This window comes from Aquarana catesbeiana, linkage group LG11 (genome assembly GCF_042186555.1).
Source record: "Aquarana catesbeiana isolate 2022-GZ linkage group LG11, ASM4218655v1, whole genome shotgun sequence".
Lineage (NCBI taxonomy): Eukaryota > Metazoa > Chordata > Amphibia > Anura > Ranidae > Aquarana > Aquarana catesbeiana.
Window position 1 is genome coordinate 261,944,855 of NC_133334.1, and position 23,332 is coordinate 261,968,186.

Consider the following 23,332-nt stretch of genomic DNA (forward strand, 5'->3'; position numbering starts at 1 on the left):
ATATTTGCAAAAGACAGGCACCTATATCTACGGCGCATGCGCTGCAGACAACGGCGCGCAGGCGCACTGAGCGTGCCGTTTCTAACTGCAATCGCGCCGTTAGTGGCAGCTCCCGCGCGCATGCACGGGAATGACGTCATCACTGCTCTGGCCAATCACAGCGCCGGAGCCGCGATACCCGGAAGGAAGATGGAAGCTTCATGGAAGAGGGGACAGCAGTGACATCGCAGGCTCCTGTGTCAGGTAAGTGACACATAATGGGCTACTATGCGATGCATAGTAGCCCATTATGCTTTACCTTTGCAGTGAAACAAAGAGGAAGCTACACCCATCAGGGTTTACTTCCTCTTTAAATTACAGGAGGGGACAGAGACAAGACCACTCACCCTGCACAAGGAGAGAAGGCAGCGGTAACTGTTTTTTATTACAGGAGGGGGCGGAGACTAGACCAGACATCCTGCATAAGCAAAGAGAGCAGCAGTGACCCACCTTTATTACAGGAGGGGGCGGAGACCAGACTAATCACCCTGCACAAGGATGGAAGGCAGTAGTAACTTGTCATTATTACAGGAGGGGGTGGAGACGAGACCGGACATCCTGCATAAACAGAGAGCACAGCAGTGACCGGTCTTTATTATAGGAAGGGGCAGAGACCAGATTAATCACCCTGCACAAAGAGAGCAGCAGTGAGCGGTCTTTATTATAGTAAGCTTCTGCGCAGAGTCAAAGTTCCACACTGGATTATCTGCACTGATCTGGAAGAAATAAAACAAAAGCACACCAAGACAATATTTGCTTACCCCAGAGATCAGCTTTAACACTCATGAGCCTCTGACTTCAGCCTACCATTATATCATTACTTGAAGTGTATAATTATGTAGATAATGCTTGTTCCTTGCTGTAAAAATAACACAGAGGCCCACAGAGGGCAGATGTGTTGTTTGTCCTGATGGTACAAACAGTTCAGTCTTGTACGTTTTTTTTATTTATCCACCATATAGTTCGGTCGTATGCATCTCCACTCTGTTCGGGCTGCATGTGACAATCCTATAGTCGCATTCCACAGTGTTCGGCCTATGGCAGCGCCGGTGCCAGGAGCCTTCTCATTCCGTTTGCTGGCAGACCTTTGTGCATTGTTCAATGGGTACAGTAGAACACACATCCATCCACATACTGACCTTTCATTTAATTGGCGTCCCTGCCCCATGTGGGTGACTGTTCCGGTGCCAGCATGGAGAAAGGCGAGCTTTTTTCAAGAATATGTGCCTTGTCCGTTTACATTTATTTATTGCATCAGGCTGGAGAGGGGATTCCAGTTGGTCCATCAGACCCAGAACACTGGAGTTGGAACAATTACTTTTTTTGTTGGTGGTTCCCTGGTTTCAGAAATGTGCACTTCAAAATGTAGGATGAACGGAAATGCTTAGATAGGCAAATCCTCTCTCTAACTTATACCAACTTCCCCCAACTTGGAACCAGAAGTCATTTCCCATGGTAAGCAACACCTCAGATGGTGTAAGAGCTTTACTAAGGGTTGATGATGTCTTTGCTACTTTAAGAGCATGGTTTGCAAAGGCATTTGGTGCACACAAAAAGGATTTATATCCTTTGTGGCTATTTAGGAATATATTTTAATATTGTTGTGACTGGGAGTTAAGCGTCAACTTGGAAGAAGAGAAACAGCTGATAGAAAAAAAAAAAAAATAAATAAAAGAAGGTCCCCAAGGGTCAATGCCCAACTTCACCCAAAACATTTTTTTCTTGGTCTGGATAGAGCAAGGAAGGGTGCGAACCTCTGGAAACTTTTGATCAACATCTTTGTCCCTGTTTGTGAGATTTCTTCCCATTTCCTGTCTACCTGATTGGGTGTTACTCAGAACAGGAAGTGAGGGAAAATCTCTCCACTTCCTGTCTATGACGAGTGGCAGACAAAATGGGAAGTGGAGGAGGATTTCACCCAATGAGGACGAAGACTTAGAACCTCTGTTGGCATTTAATTGGTGTGTCCTCACTTGGGAAATTTCCTTTCACTTCCTGTCCAGGTGTCAGACAGGACAGGAATTTTAACGTGAAAGATAAGCCTAACTATATATATTCTTGAAAATTTTCCCTCTCCATCCTCCTACCTATCTTACCTACCCTATATAAAAAAAAAAAGAGCTCAGAAAACTTTGATTAAAAAATTTAAAATCTGGATGGAAATAAGTTGGCCAAACAGCAGCTTCAGCCAATCATCTGCAGTGATTGTTCAGATTCCCCGAAAAAGCAGCAGGCCAAATTCACAAGTATGAAAGTACTGGTGCCATGGTTGCAAAATGTGAATTTGCCTCCGTTTCAGAAAACGGAACTGACTGACAGCAAACCAAATTGGAAAAGCAATAATGTAAAACTTAGCTAGATCTTGTAACAATTATGGATGTTACATTGTTAACAAAAAGGTCCCTATATAGCAGACGTCACTGAATTGAGGACCATGGTCCAGACACAGACTGAAAGACAGTCCTGTCCGGACCGTAGCCGCACCACTTAGCAGCCTGAGTAAACTTCTCTCCTTCCGCTGCTGCAGCTGTTAAAAAATCACACCATGGTGGTGGTGGGGGGGGGGGGGGGTGGCAGGGTGGACGCCTCTTGTATATGCACTTGCCTACCACTGCCAAACACACAACAGGGAAGAGGACAGGAGGAATGGCAGGGTGGACTCCTCTTCTAAACGTACTCATCTGCCACCACTGAACTCACAGAAGGGATGAGGGTGGAAGGCACAGAAGGTTCACAGGGGGAGCGGCAGCTGGCAAACCTTTCATATTAACAGGCTTTTTAAAAAGAGTTGGGCAGCTCCCGCCCTCAGTGCAGACCTTTCATGCCTCCTGCCCTCTTCCCTGCAATGAGTTCAGTGGCAGTGGCAGGTGAGTACATACATAAGAGGAGTAAACTGCACATATAAGGCCAAAATGTGTCTAGTAGAGTCAGCTCTGAGGAAGGGGGCATGATCCCAAAACGCATCAGCTGTCCAACCATTTGTTCCTAGGACGAACTGCACTGTGTTCCAGTTAAAGCAGATCTGTGTTGCTTGTTTTTTTTGTTTTTTTTAAAACTTATTTTGAGGTACGCAATAAAAAATAGAATGACATGTCAACAAGTTATGAAAACATCCATTGGTGGAACCATGCAAAAAGCATACAGACTAAAGTGCAAAGTACTCCAAAGAGATGAAACTAAAGTCCAAGGGCCAACACATCCTTAGGGAAACCACATTGCTTGATGTTTTAACTTGAATGTGAGTATCCATTTGTTTATTTAGACCAAATAAAAATAGTCTATGGTAATGCACGAGGTGGTCGCGCCCTCCTGTGTGTTTTTGCAGTTGGTTCTAAGGATTTCCTGGTCGGAGGAGGGCTGTACCCTTGATGGGCATTTTGGAAAGATGTGCGATTGAAGAATATCCCTGGGTTTAGCACTAAAGTGTTTTTAGACATTTGTTGAGGAGTCCACCCTGCAATCATCCTCCACAATGATGAGTTAAGGTAGGGGGAAGATTATTGAGGGGGGGGGGGGCTGTGATGTCAGAGGGGGGAGCTGTAATACTGAGGGCTGTGGTGCGAGAGGAAAATGCTGTGCTATAGGGGGCTGTGATGTACCGATTCGGATGCATTGCTTCTACTATGGTATTAGACAGTAAGGAGTGAATCTCTCTGCAAAGAAGACTAAGTCCATTCACCTTAGTACACTAGCGCAAAAAAAAAAAAATATGAGGACTCATCAGGTGGGGTTAGAGAGGAGGCATGTCCCTCAAAGCTTTGCCAGTGTCCCATAAGCTGAAGATACAAGCCTATATCCCAGGGTCTATGAATGCTCATCCTTTGTCTTGTACTGTACAATGAGTGGAGTTTTCCTTTAACTGGAGATAGTATCTTTGTCAAAAGGGAAATACTACAGAACTACGATACCAGCTGCCTTCTTGCTTGTATGGACAATTGATGTGCTTTTAAAAGCTGCCGTGTGCAGCAACTGGTACGAGCTGCAGATGACAGACAGATAAGGAGAAACCACTACAGGAAGTCAGCTTTGTTTGTTTCATTCATCTCCAAATAGAAGAAAAAGACAAAACAAGAACATTTTCTGGGCCACTGCCAAAAGGACACTTCCCATGTCCTAATACACAACACATGATGACCCAGAAATGTCACCAGAGCCTTTGGAGGTCAAGTCCGCCCCCCCGACCAATACACATTTTAAAGTAGAATTATAGGCTAAAAAACAAAATAATATGGTTATGCAGCAATAAAAAGGTAAAAGCCTACAGCAGTTTTTATTTGGATGACAATAGTAAAGTGGCGCTATACAGCTTCAAAAATTCCACTCTAAGCATACTTTTTTCCCCCACTTCCTTTAGTGCAATGACAAGGATTCCACATTCTCCATGAATGCCCCCTGTTGGCACAGTTTGCATCTGCCAAGCATTCAGAGACTACATTGGTGACATACGTAATCATGTGGTCTTAGTTGTTCGCCAGGAGAACATAATGATTATTGCTAGCGGCAGTACCAGCTTGGATACATTCAGCACGTACCTATATGGTTCGAATAATATATATCTGGATTTATTCAAACCATCAAAACTTTGGTTTATAAATCGCCACTAATAATCGGATCAGAAGGCCGCCCTGTGTGTGCTCTATGTTTGCTCCTGGTCCCACTTTTTCCATACTACAAGCACACACCGTGTGACCCCAAACCAAGAGTCATCTTCCTAGAGGCTGGTTGCCATTTTAGGGTTGGGAATCTCCCCTGATGGGCAGTATATGGAGGAAGACCATCTGGCATACAGAAAGCTCATCGAATGGTCATTGTGTAGAATAATTGGTATACAGTAGATCACTTTGAACTAGGGCTGCAACTAACGATTATTTTCATAATCGATTAGTTGGACGATTATTGTTTCGATTAATCGATTATTCGGTTAATAACCTTAAAAAAAAGTGTGGTGTATAATTTAATGTGTAAGTTTTTTTAAAAAAAGGTAATTTTATTCTTAAATATCTCTATGCAGTGGTAAATATAAATAACCAACTATATGGTTAGGGAGCAAAATATCAAATCCACTCTGAGCATAACAGACAGAAGAGATATACTATTAAAGGGTGAATCTGGTAAATATCATCACTTAGTGATCAAATGTTTTTATTAAAAACAAAAACAATGTCTTCCTTCAAAAAAAATGTCATTTTAAGAATGTTCGTTCTTTCATTCAGTGAATGTACAAAGATTTTTCGTCTGAATATTCTCGTCTGAAAATTGATCCGTGTGGCCAGCATAAGGCTCAGTACACACCTGTGCAGATTCTGCAGTGCTTTTTGCTGTGCGTTTTGATTTTTGTGCACGTGATTTTGCTGTGATTTGCGTTTTTGTATTTTTTTGGCCAATTTGTTGTTGGGCAGATTAAAAAAACACAAATTGCTGCAAAAACGACATGCTTTTCTGCAGCTTTTCTATTGAAGTATATTGAACCAAAAAAGCACAGTTTGGCGTGAACATGTCCCATAGGAAACCATGTGAATTAACTGTAGTGCGTTCTGCAAAAAGCACCAAAAAACACATAGATGTGAACCAGATCTAAGACGTTTAGTAACATAATGGGGTGAAAAAAACTAAAAGTACCAAAAAAAGCAGATAATCACTACTGTAAGGGGTTATTTTTTTATTTTTTTTTGTGTAGAACTGTGAAAGTAATATTTACAGTAACAATTATTTGCTCTTGTTGTACTATAAGGGGCTCATTTTAGGGTTTTTTTTTTTTTTTTTTCTTTTACCCCATTATGTTACTGGCCGATTAATCGATTATGAAAATAGTAATCGATTAATTTCATAATCGATTAGTTGCCGATTAATCGATTAGTTGTTTCAGCCCTACTTTGAACACTACTAAAAACACAAAATCAGCAAGCAAAATGGAAGAACAAAATCCTAGCTAGTGGGCCCTCACCTCAGTAGCTCCTCTCCAACTCCTCACGGCGTCCTCCAGCTCCCTGGTGGGGCTCATGTCACTGGACCCGGGGGAGTTCTTGCGCTCCTGTGCGATCGCTTCTGCAAAACACGCATGTGCCACAGGCTGCACCTTCTGTAAAGCCTGGGACAAGAACTGAAAATGAACCTGCATCACAGTCAAGAAACAGCGGCCAAGCACCTGCAGAGGAAGAGAAAGGGGGATTAGTCCGAGATGCAGCTAAAGAACATAGAAAACGTATTCACAACAATCAGTTGTCATTAGGGCATGAAAGAAATGACAAATAGATCAAAATCATTCACACATTTTTTTTTCTATTCCCATAAAAGCTTTATTAATTGCTGTTGTCACATGGCTAATAATTCTAAAAATATTGTCCATGTGCCATTTCAGTGAGTATCTGGAGATGTTTCCTGTTGCTTATAAAAATCCTCAGGCACCTGAATCAGACAGCCATTCCATGAACAGGAATACCTGCTCAGCCAAATGTTACCCTTTATGTAATAGGGATGGGTGTGGAGGACAAACAAAAAGGTGATGGGGAATAGGCAGCAGAGGTCAGGCGAGTCGACCAGGGGGGAGAGCAGTCGGGAGAGTCGACCAGGGGGGAGAGCAGGAGGGAGAGTCGACCAGGAGGGAGAGTCGGCGAGGAGGGAGAGTCGGCGAGGAGGGAGAGTCGGCGAGAGAGTCGGCGAGGAGGGAGAGTCGGCGAGGAGGGAGAGTCGGCGAGGAGGGAGAGTCGGCGAGGAGGGAGAGTCGGCGAGGAGGGAGAGTCGGCGAGGAGGGAGAACCGGGGGAGGCGACAAGGGGGAGGCGACAAGGGGGAGGCGACAAGGGGGAGGCGACAAGGGGGAGGTGACAAGGGGGAGGCGACAAGGGGGAGGCGACAAGGGGGAAAAGGCGTATTATCAGACACTGATTTGGGTCAAATCCTGTATGATTTCATGTGTGTCAGAGATCACATCTGAGTAGCTTTGTGTGTGAGGAGTTACTTCTGAATTTGCACTGAGCTACTCTGAGCCTTGTGTTCACTATGATTTCTATTGGGAGAAAATCAGCTCAAAATGCTTATAGAAGCTCATGTTAAAAATGTTGAAATATTTAATAGCATCTTACAAGACTTTGCCCATACTTTTATTTGCTGTTCCGTTTGAGGAAAAATAAATGATGCCTTTATTAGGAAAAAAAAAAAAAAGAAAAGAAAAAAGCAAAATCTCAGCAAATCTTTACTACACAAAACATGGAGAGCTCTCAGAATGGAGAGAGCAGAAATAGTTTGGTATAAGGAAGAGCTGAGACCTAATGCTGTCTATTTTCCCCTATTGACAAGTACAAACAAAGAGGCTTCAGAGCGCCAGCGTCCCTCACAACACAGCTGGCTTCACATGGGGAGGAAACAGGAGTTCTATTTTAGTCCCTTGACGTCGGCACAAACGCGAAGCATTGCCGGTCAAACAAGAAATCGTCCTTCTCGTTCCCCAGGCAGTGGAATACATGAATGGAGGACCAGAGCCACCAAACAGAAAAACACACCAGCTACTGTACCCGACTTTCCGCAGGCCCCACAAAACACACACTATGTCAGAGAGCAGACATTTTTGTGTGACTACAATGTGTCCAGCCGCTAATGGGATTTCAGCTCCCTCTCAGACTATCTGGATTGAATATCACAGAGACTAAGGCTTTCCCCAGAGACTGCTGCGGCTGTGCATCCACACAAAAATAGGGACAGTGACAGGCTTAAACTATATTTTTGGCATTAATCACAAAATAAGGGGTACAATGGCAGAAGTTAATAGGGAAAGTATAGGATCCCTGACAAAAATGGGATTTTTACTGCGTATTCTATGCTGAGTATTTGTAGCTTAAAAATAAGATTTGTCACTTGGTCCATGAAGAACAAAGTGACAGGTTTGCTAGTATCAAAAATCAAACCCCCTGGTACCTGCCCTGTCAATCTTTTATTAAGAGCCCTAACCCTGCTCCAGGTCAAGTGACCTTGTTTGGGCCTTGCAATTGGCCAGTGTTCTATCAGAAAGCCGCTACCCATCAGAAAATGCAACCTTAGTGACGTTCTGTCGTGGCCATCCTGGCACACCCGCACTCGTCCGCAGTAAGCCTACAGTCTTTAGTCGCCAAGCGGACATCTTTTTACACCCACCGGAGTCTTGCATTTCACACTTATTTTTACCAGTAAACTGAGCTTATATAGTGAAATACAGCATTTAGAAATCCGTCAAACTGTTTTCATGTTGAAGTTTAAAAGCAGCAGTGTTCTGTCAGATTAGCAAGTTCTGTGAGATCAGATGCTTTTAAAATTAAACATCAAAACAGTCACACTGACTTCCAAATACTGTATTTGACTATATAAGCTCAGTTTACTGGTAAAACTAAGTGTGAAATGCAAGACTCCGGTGGGTGTAAAAAGATGTCCACTTGCTGCCTTCTGACTGTAGGCTTACTGCAGACGAGCGTGGATGTAACAAGATGGCCGTGCCAGAACGTCACATATTCTGATTGGTAGCAGCTTTCTGACAGGACACTGGTGTAGGCAGAGCACTACATCCTAAAAGGAGTTCATACACTCCCCTATTTGAAATGAGTCGCTTTCCATGTGCTTCTGGGCAAATGGGCGTACCTGTATGTACCTTTGAGCTTGCCGCCGTGTGGTGGCATGCGCCCGACCCTGGCGCGAGCTCCGTGAGTAGGATCGCGGGTCCCATGGACTCGATGTCTGCGGGGATGCCCGCAATCGTCTCACGGACAGGAAGAATGGGAAGATGCTAATGTAAACAAGCATATCCCCGTTCTGCCTAGTGACACTGTCACTGATCTCTGCTCCCTGTGATCGGAAGCTATGATCAGTGAAGTGTCACTTGTAGCCACGCCCCCTAACAGTTAGAATCACTCCCTAGGAAACACTTAACCCCCTTCCTAGCCAGCTAGTGGTTAACCCCTTCACTGCCAGTGTCATATTTACAGCAATCAATGTAATTTTTTTTAGTATTGATTGCTGTAAAAATGACAATGGTCCCAAAAATGTGTCAAAATTGTCCGATGTGTCCGCCATAATGTGACAGTCTCGATAAAAAACAAAAAACAAAAACGCAGATTGCCGCCATTACTAGTAAAAAAAAAAAAAAATTAAGATATAATGCCATAAAACTATCCCCCATTTTGTAGACGCTATAACTTTTGTACAAACCAATCAATAAACGCTTATTGCGATTTATTTTGACATAAATGAATCAATTTTTTGTTTGTTTTGTTTTTTTTACATATACCTAGTGCAAACAGTTCGAACGGGAAGCACATTAACCTTTCAATTTATCGTTTGGCAGAAAATTTCCAAACTTGTCCTTCATTTTTTCAGCTCAAATAAACATCCCAACAATTTTCGATTTTGTGCCCATTAACTGGGCCGAAAAACGAACGAACTGTCCAAATGACCAAATTTCGGCAGATTTTTCATATAGTGTACGGCCAGCATTAGCCAGTCTAATATTCTCAAAAATATGCCAGCACTTCCTTAACAGAAGTTACTGAACAAATACCAGCAACTTCATTGAAAATCCCTTCAAATGAAAATGTATCTGAAACATTTTCCATACTGATAAGCACCTGGGAGACTGACAAATCTGACTTTTTCAAATTACGGTACTTTAAATTGATTTTTATGCAATCACAAAATATGCTAGCGGTATATGGTTTGCATATATACATGAAGGCAGGCTAGTCGCAGAAGCTTGCTGGGTAATGACATAAGGGGGATCTAAACACACGAACAAAAAGTGTAATGTCCTACAGCTTACCAGTCAGATACGTATGGTGGCTGCATTCGTTCCCCTTTTTTTTTTTTTTCGCAGGCATTTTCCCTTGGGAGCCTGACCGTAACATACTTCTTGTTCTAGGTGACAACGCTCAATCACTGCACTGTATTATTGGAAGAGCAACATTGTCACCAGATTTGGACTAAAAACATCCCTCATCTCCATAAGGCTACTTTCACACTGAGGTGTTGCAAAACAGCGGTAAAAACGAAGAGCGTTATTACCGCGTTTTTGCCGCGTTAGCGGTAAAAATAGCACTAACGCCCATGCGTTTTAATCGCGTTTAAGCGTTAGCAAACCTGACCATGTGACCTTCCCCACAGTTTCTGGGTGGTTTTAAAGCGTTCTTACCGTGTTATTACCGCGTTTCCCATTCATTTCAATTGGGATAGACGTTTTTACAGCGCTATTTAATGAGCCCCAAAAAAGCTGTTTGCAGGATTTTTTCCAACACACAGCCAGCGCAACGCCTCAGTGTGAAAGGTTACACTGAGATACATGGGGGGCGTTTTTCATGCGGTATTTAGGCGGTAATTTTAGCGCTAAAACGCCTCAGTGTGAAAAGGGGCCTAACAGACGGAAGGCGTTTTGCATTCTACAGAAGAGAAGTGGAAAGACTGATAACGCTGAGATTTTAGTTCAGTGTACAGGAACTTACAAGGACACTGGGAATCCAGACAGGGACAACAGGTGTTTTTCTGTGCTTGCAGAAAAAAGTACTTGGCCTAAAAAAAATGAAAACGATTGCAGCCAACACACATCCAAAGACCTTTGAGCTGCAACAAGTTCGTTCTTGGGTTTACAGTGAGGAAAATTATTATTTGATCCCCTGCAGATTTTGTAAGTTTGCCCAGTTACAAAAAAAAAATGAAGGGTCTATAATTTTTGTCATAGGAGTATTTTAAACGATAGACAAAGAATCTCAGCGAAAAATTTTGAAAAAAAACGCATAAAACCAATGCTATAAATTAAGTTGCATTTCAGGAAAATAAGTATTTAATACCCAAGCAAAACATGACTTAAAAGTTGGTGGAGAAACCCTTGTTGGTAATCACAGAGGTCAGACGTTTCTTGTAGTTGGTTACCAGGTTTGCACACATCTCAGGAGGGATTATGGTGCACTCTTTACAGATCTTCTCTAAATCCTTAAGGTTTCTTGGCAACTCAAATTTTAAGCTCTCTCCAGGAATTTTCTATAGGATTATGGTCTGGACACTGGCTAGGCCACTCCATGATCTTAAAGCGTTTGTAAAGGTGTTTTTTTTTTTTTTTTTAAAATAACAAACATGTTATACTTACCTTCACTGTGCAGCTCGTTCTGCACAGAGTGGCCCCGAACCTCGTCTTCTGGGGTCCCTCGGCGGCTGTTTCAGCTCCTCCCCGCAAGCATTTACCACCTTAATGCGAGCTCCCTCGCACGGTGGTGAGTGCTTGCGGGCGCGCTCCCGTGATACAGCCGGCGGCTATAGCCGCTCGCTGTATCACTCGGCCCCGCCCCCCGGCGCGCCGCGTCATCGGATGTGATTGACAGCAGCGCGAGCCAATGGCTGCGCTGCTTTCAATCCATCCACTGCAGCCAATCAGCGGCCAGGGTGAGCGGAGAAACAGATGTCGGGAACGCGAAGCTGACTTTCGAGGCGTCAGGTAAGTAAAACGGGGGGGCTGGGGGCGGCGGTTCTGTCAGAAGTTTTTTCACCTTAATGCATAGAATGCATTAAGGTGAAAAAATTTTTACCTTTACAACCCCTTTAATGTGCCTCTTCTTTATCCACGCTATCGCCTTTGCGGTATGTTTTGGGTCATTGTCACCCATCCACAACCCATCTTCAGTGTTATGGCCGAGGGAAGAAGGTTCTGATCCAAAATGTTTCAATACAAGGCCCCATTCATTGGTCCCCCAATGCGGCAAAGTCAGCCTGTACCTTTAGCAGAGAAACATACCCAAAGCATCATGTTTCCACCTCCGCGCTTGACTGTAGTGATGGTGGTTCTCGGGGTCACAGTCAGCATTTTTCTTCCTCCAAGCACAGGGAGTAGCGTTAACGCCAAAGAGCTCAATTTTGGTCATCTGACCACAGCACTTTCTCCCAGTGCTTCTCTGATACATTCAGATGTTCATTGGCATGACTGTACATGTGCCTTCTTGAGAAGGAACAAAAATGCTGACTATGACACTAAGAATGCTATCCATAATTTATAGCATTTGTATCATGTGTTTTTTCTGGATTTTTGGTTAATATTCTGTCTTTATCATTTAAAATGCACCTATGATAGAATTTATAGACCCTTTATTTCTATGTAAGTGGGCAAACTTACAAAATCTGCAGGGGATCAAGTAATTATTTTCCCCATTTTAGATACATCAACCTTTTAGTCAAATGCTTCTTACACTGGCAGTCAGCGGGAAGAATGCCCCCTACACTGGCAGTCAGCGGGAAGAATGCCCCCTACACTGGCAGTCAGCGGGAAGAATGCCCCCTACACTGGCAGTCAGCGGGAAGAATGCCCCCTACACTGGCAGTCAGCGGGAAGAATGCCCCCTACACTGGCAGTCAGCGGGAAGAATGCCCCCCTACACTGGCAGTCAGCGGGAAGAATGCCCCCTACACTGGCAGTCAGCGGGAAGAATGCCCCCTACACTGGCAATCAGCGGGAAGAATGCCCCCTACACTGGCAGTCAGCGGGAAGAATGCCCCTTACACTGGCAGTCAGCGGGAAGAATGCTCCTTACACTGGCAGTCAGCGGGAAGAACGCCCCTTACACTGGCAGTCAGCGGGAAGAATGCCCCTTACACTGGCAGTCAGCGGGAAGAACGCCCCTTACACTGGCAGTCAGCGGGAAGAACGCCCCTTACACTGGCAGTCAGCGGGAAGAACGCCCCTTACACTGGCAGTCAGCGGGAAGAACGCCCCTTACACTGGCAGTCAGCAGGAAGAACGCCCCTTACACTGGCAGTCAGCGGGAAGAATGCTTCTTACACTGGCAATCAGAATGCTCTTTACACTGGCAGTCAGCGGGAAGAATGCTCCTTACACTGGCGGTCAGTGGAAAGAATACCCCTTACACTGGCGGTCAGTGGAAAGAATACCCCTTACACTGGCGGTCAGTGGAAAGAATACCCCTTACACTGGCGGTCAGTGGAAAGAATACCCCTTACACTGGCGGTCAGTGGAAAGAATACCCCTTACACTGGCGGTCAGTGGAAAGAATACCCCTTACACTGGCGGTCAGTGGAAAGAATACCCCTTACACTGGCGGTCAGTGGAAAGAATACCCCTTACACTGGCGGTCAGTGGAAAGAATACCCCTTACACTGGCGGTCAGTGGAAAGAATACCCCTTACACTGGCGGTCAGTGGAAAGAATACCCCTTACACTGGCGGTCAGTGGAAAGAATACCCCTTACACTGGCGGTCAGTGGAAAGAATACCCCTTACACTGGCAATCAGTGGAAAGAATACCCCTTACACTGGCGGTCAGTGGAAAGAATACCCCTTACACTGGCGGTCAGTGGAAAGAATGCCACCCTTACAGTCATGTCTTTGGCGCTGCCAAGTGTTGCTGAACCTGGAACTATACAAGCCCAATCTTATGGGAGGTCACTTAGCCACACCAGCAAAGCCTCTGAGAAATAGAAGGTAACAGATGATTCAACAAATTGGTGCCAAACCAACACTTCTAGAGACCCTGTCACAAGTATTAAAACAGAACCAGCAGGCACCTTTCAAAGCAGAACTCCAGCCAAAAAAACATAAAAATGATTAGCTCATTAAAAAGATAAAAATGGAGAAAAAAAAAATCCATTCTGTTGCAATAGTCACTTTCAATCCAGAAATGTATCCACAGTAGTTTATTTTTTGCCACTAGATGCTGTCAGTCCGAAGGCCAGCATCAGTCAACCCACTTCCTCTGAGCCCCAGGTCTTCCTGAACCCACCTCCAGTCTGTGACTGGACAGTGAGAGGAGAAGCAGCACAGCAAAGAGCTAAATTTCAGTCACTCTACTCTCTCCTCATCATGCTCTTGCAGCTTCCTCTCACACTCCAGCCCTACTGTACAATAACTGCAAGATGCTCATACCGGGTCAAGTTCAGGTACTTACACTGCTTACATGTAAAATACATTTTATGATGTATTAATGATTACAGAGCTTCATTATTTTAGGACTATTGTGTGTGCCTAGAGTTCAGCTTTACTTACCTAGCAAGCATGCGGGTCCATTCTCTAGCTCCGGGAGGTGCACGTGTCTCACCTTTTGTAGTGACCAGTGGAAGAACCCATCACAAGGGAACAAAGAAAGAACTCACCACTCAGCAGACAGGCAGGTGTAAAAGTCATCTACTATAGGGAGCTGCTAATATGACTTTTTTTTTGTACTACAAACAGGGTCAGGCTCTATAGTTTAGTCTTGCACGACTTCTTGATTCTAATGGTAATCTCTTCCCAAATCTGCTTCCACTGTTACAAAAATACGTCATATTGGGTACTCCATGGTGGAGACCTAACACATAATTGAGAAATCCAGCTACAAAAGAAACATCTTAGCTGTGACCTTGCGTGAGAACGGGCACAAATTACACTCAGAAGAAAGCCGGTGAGTCAGCTCATCAATTAATACTTGAAACTGAAAGATCAGTTGTGGACAAGGCCATTCGTTTAGTCATTTATTTCAGGCATGAATATAGTGCCAACAATTTATGCAGCTCTTTACACAAGTCCCTTTTCTTAATAGGCTTACAATCAAAGGTCCCTAGCTTACATCCATGCATATACACACATACTGGAGTCAATTTAAACCACTTACCGGTCAGTCACTGTAGATTTACCGTGACCAAGTGGCAGCTGCCGGCTCAGCAACCTAAATAAATGTTGCAAGATCGCTTCTGGGTATGGGCCTGCGCATCCGCTGCTGACCTGCACTGTGGCTGGACACAGCACAATTTTGTCAGCAGGTCCCGGTCAATGATTTATGGCTGAGACCTGCTGATCAACTGTGTCCAAATCACAGCACAGAGCCCTGTGTGTGTACAAATACACAGGACTCAGAGCAGTGGTCTGGCTGTTTCTTCTCCCTGCAAAGCAGGGAGAAGAAACAGGCAGATTGATTAGTATAAGCAGCAAATGTTACACACATTACATATTGTTGGGCACACAGTTAACCCCTTCACAGCAAGTGTCATTAGCACAGTGACACTGTATTAGTGTCTCTATTGAGGTCAGTGTCAGCTAGTGTACCTACCAGCCAGTGTCAGATTGCCAGGCACTCGATCACAGTCCCACTATAGGTCGCTGATCAGTGCCATTACCAGTATAGCATCATAGATGCGTAATTTTAAGCATATAACCATCCTTTTCAGTTTGTATACGCTGTAACTTTCACACAAACCAATATACACTTATAGGGAATAAAGGCATGAAGCAGAATACATTTTGGCCTAAATTAAAGTGTTATTTAAAAAAAAAAAACAAACAGGAAGGTTTACAAACATGTTATACTTACCTCCACTGTGCAGCTCGTTTGGCACAGAGTGGCCCCAATCCTCCTCTTCTGGGGTCCCTCGGCAGCTCTCGCAGCTCCTCCTCGCATCAGATAACCCCCTAAGAGAAGCGCTCTCCCAGGGGGTTACCGTGCGGGCGCGCTTCCGAGTCCAGCATTTGTGTCCATAGACACGAATGCTGGACTCGGTCCCGTCCCCCGGCGTCCACGTCATTGGATTTGATTGACAGCAGCGGGAGCCAAATGGCTGCGCTGCTATCAATCTATCCAATCAAGAGCCGGGACCCCGTGCAGAGGGGGAGAGCGCGTTTCCGCCAAGGGAATTACGGGGCTCAGGTAAGTTTCTTTAAGCAAGTTTTTTTTTCACCTTAATGCATAGGATGCATTAAGGTGAAAAAACACGGAGGGTTACAACCCCTTTAATGAAGAAATGTGATTTAATTTTTTTTTTATTGGAGGTTTTGTAACAAGGTAGAAAAAAAAAAAAAGACATTTACAAAATTTTTGGGCTTTTTGGTTTATATAATTAACCCAGTGGTGATCAAATACTGTCAAAAAAAAAAAAAAAAAAAAAAGCTAAATTTGTATGAAAAAAAAGGATATAATTTTCATTTGAGTACAGCATTGCGTGACCGGGCTAGCAAAGTAGCACAGTGCTGAACAGCAAAAAATTCCCTGGTTATGAAGGGGGGGAAAAAACTTCGGGAGGTCAAGTGGTTAAGATAGGAATCTTTCATTTGTCCTCCGTTTACACATTTGTAAATAGTTAGCAGTTTTTACACAAGGCTGATTCTACGCTTTGTTTATTGGTTCTTCAAAAGTACTGCTTGTAAAGTTGTGGACAATTTTTTTTCCCAAGCCCGGAGATCGAATGCATCTGCGGGGAAGGAACAATACAAGTCTGGATTAGCCAAGATAAAGCAAAGAGGAAATGGAGCAGACTGAGAGGAGCTAGGAGTGTAGGGGCTGTTGGGACATCGGGGTCATTAAGAGGAAATCCTGGGACATGCCTTTATCCCAAAGCATTGGAAACAAAAGGAAAGGACAATCATTTACAGGCATGGAGGGTAAAGCTCTTCTACTGACAAACATTAAAACTTCACCTTAATCCTGGTTTTTGGTTTGTTTTCCCTTCCTTTCCCCCTCCTCTCTCCCCCCTCCCCTCCTCCCTCCTTTCCCCTCCCCCTTCATTTTTCCCCCCTTTCACCCCTCCCCCCACTCTCCCTTTCTGATTTCTCTTCCCCCCTCCCACCCCTCTCCCCCCCACTCTCCCTTTCTGGTTTCTCTTCCCCCCTCCCCCCTTTTCCCTTCCCCCCTTTTTTATCCCCATCCTTTCCTTCTCCCCCCCCCCCCCCCCAACCTTGCCCACTTTTCTTTCCCACCCTTTTTTCCCCTCCCTCCCTGGTTCCTTCCCCCATCCCCTCGCCCCTACCTCCTCTCTTTCCTTTCTCTCCTTGGATTGTGACTTTTTACATCAGCTTTGTGTATTATTTTTATATATTACCTTTTTATTTAGACTCTTACCCGCATACATCCCCCTTGTCCGCCGCAGGGGGAACCTCCAGTTCGGGTTAGTGGTTTTACACATAGGCCATCTCTGCAGCCTGGTGAGCAATTCGATAATTTCTTTTCATTTTTTTGCATAACTTGCTGAATCTTATTGTGTGCAATTTTAATTATATATTCGATCTATGCCTTATTTCATTATCTACCTTACAGAAAAGTTCTCCTGAAGAAGCGGTCATCAGCGAAACTAGTAGAGAACCCTATCAATTTCGAGAATTGTTTCAACAGCAGATACTTCCTAGGAGTACCCCGAGTACTTGCTTTTTGAAAATCAAGTTTTTTCCTAATAGTTTTAATTTACCCTGTATGTTTTTTTTATGTAATAAATAGTTTTTTATATTATTCGTTTGTTATTAGTACCGAGACCGAGTCCATCATCATCTCTTGAGTTTGGGATTAGATTTATCGTCAGCCTCAGCAACTGCCCTATCTTCCCATTCTCATCCCTCATTTTCCAAAAACCAAGAGCTGAACCCATGCTTCCCGTTAAAGAGTCAACTCTAGCGTTCAATAAAGATGAAAATAAAGGCAGCATAATGAAGAACCTCTTTTCCTCTCTTTGGTTCTCAGAAAAAAGGCGAGCTGCTTCCAACGGACCATCCCATGCCCAGCTGTGTACATTCGAGAATCAGTGTAGCCTGAAGAGTCACACAAGGACAAGGTCGGAGAAGCTTCTGGAATATAGGATATGTTAAAGGGAACCTAGGTTTTTAAAACAGTCTTGGTGTTATAAACCCTCATGGTTTTTCACCTTAATGCATTCTACGCATCAAGGTGAAAAATCTGTGGTGCTGCAGCCCCCTTTTACTTACCTGACCCCGATCTTTCTCCGGCCAGGAATAAGCACACCAGCACTAGCTGGTATCTCGTGTCCTGAATGGATAGATTGATAGCAGCGCAGCCATTAGCTCCAGCTGCTGTCAATCAAATCCACTGACGCGGTGCCGAGTCCTGCATTCTGTGTGAGTGGACAGCGCACCCGCATGGGTGTCCACCAAGGAGAGTGCTTCTCCAACGTGGACACACGATGCAGGAGGAGCCACCAGTGCAGCCGAGGGACCCCAGAACAGGAGGACCAGGGCCACTCTGTGCAAAACGAACAGCACAGTGGAGATAAGTATGACATGTTTGGGTTTTTTTTTAATAAGATTACTCCCACCAATCCCTCTGACCCCTCCTCCCCTCAACCTACTCTGGAAGATTTTTAATTTTTGCTTTCCTTGTGAAGCAAGTTATACTCACCAAAATCTCCTGTCCAGGTCCCTTGCCAGCACCACTTCCAGGTGTATGGGAACACTAACCCAGAGCTTCAGATGGTCCCTCCCTGGCTGGTCTCGATCATCCGCTTGCAATGACGCAACACTTCTGGTTTCTGAGAGGATTCCACCATTGCATAACCAGAAGTGTCCATATAGGCAGTGACATGGGCACCCAAAGAAGGGCCCCGTCTGATACAAACAAAGGAAAAGGGAAGACTAGGGGACATTTAGAAGGGGTGTTTATTTTCACTTCAGACAGAGTGGGGTAAGAGGGAGGGGGGGTGGAAAGGGGTATAGTTTTATCATGGCGATAAAGTAAACCTGAACGCAAAAAGTGCATATTTTCAATGTTATAGGGAACTGTGCCTAAGCAGTTCCCTGAAATATCTACATTTTGGCTAGAAACCCTTCTAAAAAAGCATTTCCTGGTATGAGAGGGTGCCAAGGCATTCCTGAATACAACCCCAATTCCAAAAAATGTGGGGCGCTGTGTAAAATCTACATGAAAAAACAGAATTTAATGATTTGTAAATCGTATAAACCCAAATTTTATAAACAATAGGAAAAAGAAAACATATCTTTTGAACTGAGAAAGATGAGGTAATTTTGAAGTTGATGGTAGCACAGGCCATGTTTACTATGATGTAGCAACCCTTCTTTTAACGATGCTCTGTAAACGTCTGGGAACTGAGGAGACCAGTTGCCGAAGTTTTGGGGGAGGAATGCTGTCCCATTCTTGCCTGATATAGGATTCTAACTGCTCAACAGTCCTGGGTCTCCTTTGTCGTATTTTTTGTTTCATGATGCACCAAATATTTTAAATTGGTGAAAGGTCTGGACTGCAGGCAGGCCAGTTAAGCACCTAGACTCTTCCACTACAAAGCCATGCCGTTGTCATAGATGCAATATTCGATTTAGCATTGTCCTGCTGAAATATGCTAGGTCTTCCCCGAAAAATATGTCTGGATGGGAGCATATGCTGCTCTAAAACCTGTATCTATCAGTATTGATGTTGCCTTTCCAGATGGTCAATCTGCCTGTTCCATATGCGCTAATGCACCCCCATGCCATCAGAGATGCAGGATTTTGAACTGAGCACTGATAAGCTGGAAGGTCCCTCTTTTCTTGAGCCCTGAGGGCACGGCGCCCATGGTTGCCAAAAAGAATGTAAATTTTAAATTGGTCCGACCACAGAACAGTTTTTGACTTTGCAACAGACCATTTTAAATGAGCTGTGGCCCAGAGAAGACAGTGGTGTTTCTGGATCATGTTCAGATATGGCTTCTTCTTTACACGATAAGAGCTTTGCCTTGCATTTGGGTGCCACTGCAAACTGTGTTCAGTGATTTTTGGAAGAATTCCTGAGTCCATGCAGTGATGTTCATCACAGAATCATGCATGGTTTTTTATGTAGTGCCGTTTGAGGTTTATTGCTGTATTGCGTTGTCCCTTGTGCACAGAGATTTCTCCAGATTCTTGGAATCTTTTAGTATTATGTACTGTAGATGATGATATATTTAAAGTGACTGTAAAGGCTCTTTTTTTGTTTTCTATAACAAACATGTCATACTTACCTCCACTGTGCAGCTCGTTTTGCACAGAGTGACCCGATCCTCAACTTCTGGGGTCCCACGGCGGCTCCTCCTCACTGCAGATAACCCCCTAGGAGAAGCGCTCTCCCGGGAGGGTTTCCTTGCGTGCATGCTCCCGAGTAAAGCATTTGCGTCCATAGACACGAATGCCAGACTCTGCCTCTCCCCTCGGCGGCCACGTCATTGGATTTGATTGATGCCAGTGGGAGCCAATGGCTGCGCTGCCATCAATCTATCCAATCAAGAGCCGGGACCCCGTGCAGAGAGGGACAGCACGTCTCCGGCGTGAACATGAGGGTTTACAACCCCTTTAAGGTATTTGCAATTTTACGTTGAGGAACATCTGAAATTGCTGGACAATTTTTAGAAGAAAGTTTTCACAAATTGTTGAACCATTTGCCCATCCTTATTTCTGAGGCACTCTGACTCTCCAAAATGCTCTTTTTATATCCAATCATGTTACTACTGACCTATGGCCAATTAAACTAATTAGTGGCAAAATGTTTTTTCAGTTCTTCCTTGTTAGTACCACTTACATTGCCAGCTTTTTGTTGCCCTGTCCCAACTTTTTTGAGATGTGTTGCTGCCAACATTTTCAAAATGACCTTATTTTTTTTCTAAAATAGTACATTTTCTCAGGTCAAACATTTGATATGTTTTCTATTGTAAATAAAATATGGGTTTATGATACTAGCAAATCATTGCATTCAGGTTTTACACAGCGCCCCAACTTTTAATTTGGAATAGAGGTTGTGCAGTGTGAGATCCAAGGCACTACTGCCTCTGATTGCTAGTCTCAGGAGATCGGGATTAGGATTTGGTGATGTCACTACTGTGCTACTCACTATTATCCTTGCCGAAGGCTCCAACGTGGGGAAGCAAAGCCCTGTCTCTACCAAGATGTCCAAATTCAGTTGCAGAACAAGTCAGTAATGGGGAAAAAGATCAGCTGCAGGGACACAACAGGCAATACGGACTAGCTCTTCGCCCTCTGTTCGTCCTTTTTTTTTTTTCAGCACAGCCATCAGAATTCAGGGCAGAACACACACACACACGCGACAGTAAATCATGTACATTCTCTCAAAACAGGCAGATGAATGCAGAGGAGTTGGCACTTCTGAAAAAATACTGCATTACTCTGTGCTGACCTGCTCAGGTGACAATCATTCCCCTCATTTCTTGTAGTCAGAGGCAGGAAGTAAAGGGCGTCAGGGCAAAAAATAAAATAAAAAACTGACGGAAATTTTAATTCTTTACAACAAATTGAAGTTTTGGCAGCATTTGTTTTATCAACATATCTTTGTGGTCTTTAAAAGGCATTTTTAATTTCCAAGGAAAGAAGTGGAAAGTCCCTTCAATTCTAGTGACGTCTGAAGACGGCGATGGCACCCTAATTCTCATAATTAAAAAACGCAACAGTCACAATTGTCAGCATTTTTTTTTGGACTCTTTCGGCTAATGGGAAAGCTATGACATTTATCTGTAACAGGAAATAACTTTTGTTTTAAAGAAAACAAAAAAAAATCCCTTTAGTCTTTGTTATCGCCGTTGTGTTAACCATCTTCTCACCCATCCCTGGCGTACCTTTCATAAGGTCGGTATGCTCTGGGGAAGGATCATGTGACCATTGCGATTCGTTGTCACAGGGGTCACATGATCGGGAGTCAGTCCCAGCAGCTACCCATCGGTGGTGGGGGACCGATAGCCGTTTTTGACAGCTTGGTGCGTGTTGGGAGGACGCAGTGTGTACAGAAACATTGGTTGCCCAGTGATGCATATTGTGTAGTGTATAGCCGTTAAAGCCCACCCCTTTGCCATCACAAATGTAATGCGAAAAGCAACGGGTAAAAAAAAAAAAAAGAAAAAAAGTGTTTCGCGTACAGAGTCCTTGCAAGTAATTATCATTGCTCCCTAAAAATGTACCCAAACAGCCCCCTCCCCTCATTCAGTAGTCTTTAAGCACTCTACAATCTTTGCAGTAACACCGGACTTTGGTTTAAAGGGAAAATAATGAATGTATGTTTACACATTTGTAAACTATTTTTTTTATTATAATTCTATTACTTGTAAGAGGTCTTCATTTCACAAACATGCAATGAGTAAAGGTGGTTTCCATTTACAGTTTTTTGAGCAGACCATGCTGGGCTTTCTAGTAAGCCCAACACTAGCTCTGCACTGGCTGTTACTTTTTAATAGAAAGGCCATAAAACTGCTTATAAGAGGAGGAGAAGGAGGGACAGGCCGCTCATGTGTCCGATTCAGCTGTATTGTTAGAAAGAAAAAAATGACCCAACATACAGCTTAGTAAGCCTTAGATGTTGCGGCTGCACGAGTCCTCTTCTGTCCGGCCTTTTCACTTCTTTTTATCTGGGGATCCTGCCAGAAACGCACTTCCTTTCCTAAAGTTAAGAGGCCCTCTTGAAAAAAGTTGCCTAGGCAAATGTTGCTCCCTTGAGCCCTGATACATGCACTGCTGGACCTGCCTAATTTTAAGTTATTTTTTTTTCCTGTGATTTTAAATACATTTTATTAGAAGTTACTACAATTTATTTGCATCTCTCTTCTCTGAGCAGTATTCATCGGTCTGACCCTGCAAGAGGATGAAGCAGGAAATGGATCATCACTAAAGCGATGTTAAAAGCAAATGTTTTCTGTAAAGTGGTTCTAATGTCAGGCGTTTATCCTTCATGCATTCTATGCATGAAGATTAAAAAAAACCTTCTGTGTGCAGCAGCCCCCCTAATACTTACCTGAGCTCCATCTCAATCCAGCAATGTTGCACGAGAGCCTCAGCTGTCTGGGACTCTCCATTTTCATTGGCGGAGACAGCAGCGGGCACCATTAGCTCCCACTGCTGACAAATTCAATGAGCCAATGAGGGGAGAGAAAGGGCGGGGCCAAGCTGTGGCTCCCTGTCTGAATGGACACACAGAGCAGCGGCTTGGCTCAGGCGCCCCCCATAGCAAATCGGCAGGAGAATCGGGGCTGCTCTGTGCAAAACCACTACACAGAGCAGGTAAGTATAACATTTTTTTTTTTTTTAAATAACAAAGACTTTAATATCACTTTACCACTTGCTTATTGGGCACTTATACACCCTTTCTGCCCAGGCCAATTTTCAGCGCTGTCACACTTTGAATGAAAATTGGACGGTCATGCTACACTGTACCCATAACATTTTTTTTTTAAAGACAGATAGAGCTTTTTTTTGGCGGCGTTTAATCACCACTGGGATTTTTAATTTTTGCTAAACAAATTAAAAAAAAGACAGGAAATTTTGAAAAAAAACTGTTCATTTAGTTTCTGTTTAAAAATGTTTGCAAATAAAGTTTATTTTTTCTCCTTCACTGATGTGCGCTGATGACGCTGCACTGGTGAGGTGGCATGGATGGGCACCGATGATCAGTGCCCCGAATAATCTGTGTACATGTCTCCTGTCAGCATTTCCGGTTACCGGCTCTCCTCACGCTGTGACAGTGCGTGAGGAAAGTACTGTCAAGAAGTGGCAAGTCCATTTACCATGTGATCAGCTGCGTCCAATCACAGCTGATCACAGTGTAAAGGGCCGCTGTGATTGGTCTTTTA

The 23,332-nt window shown here is 43.9% G+C and overlaps 1 protein-coding gene across 2 annotated transcripts in view; it reads right to left on the minus strand.

The window, feature by feature from the left end:
* Nucleotides 1-23,332, minus strand: part of GARRE1 (granule associated Rac and RHOG effector 1) — a gene marked incomplete in the record, with an annotated part of 78,924 nt that overhangs the window by 44,635 nt on the left and 10,957 nt on the right. For both annotated transcript variants that reach the window (XM_073605767.1, XM_073605766.1), the window contains 1 exon segment: nt 5,984-6,184. In XM_073605767.1, the coding sequence (XP_073461868.1) occupies nt 5,984-6,184 (201 nt within the window).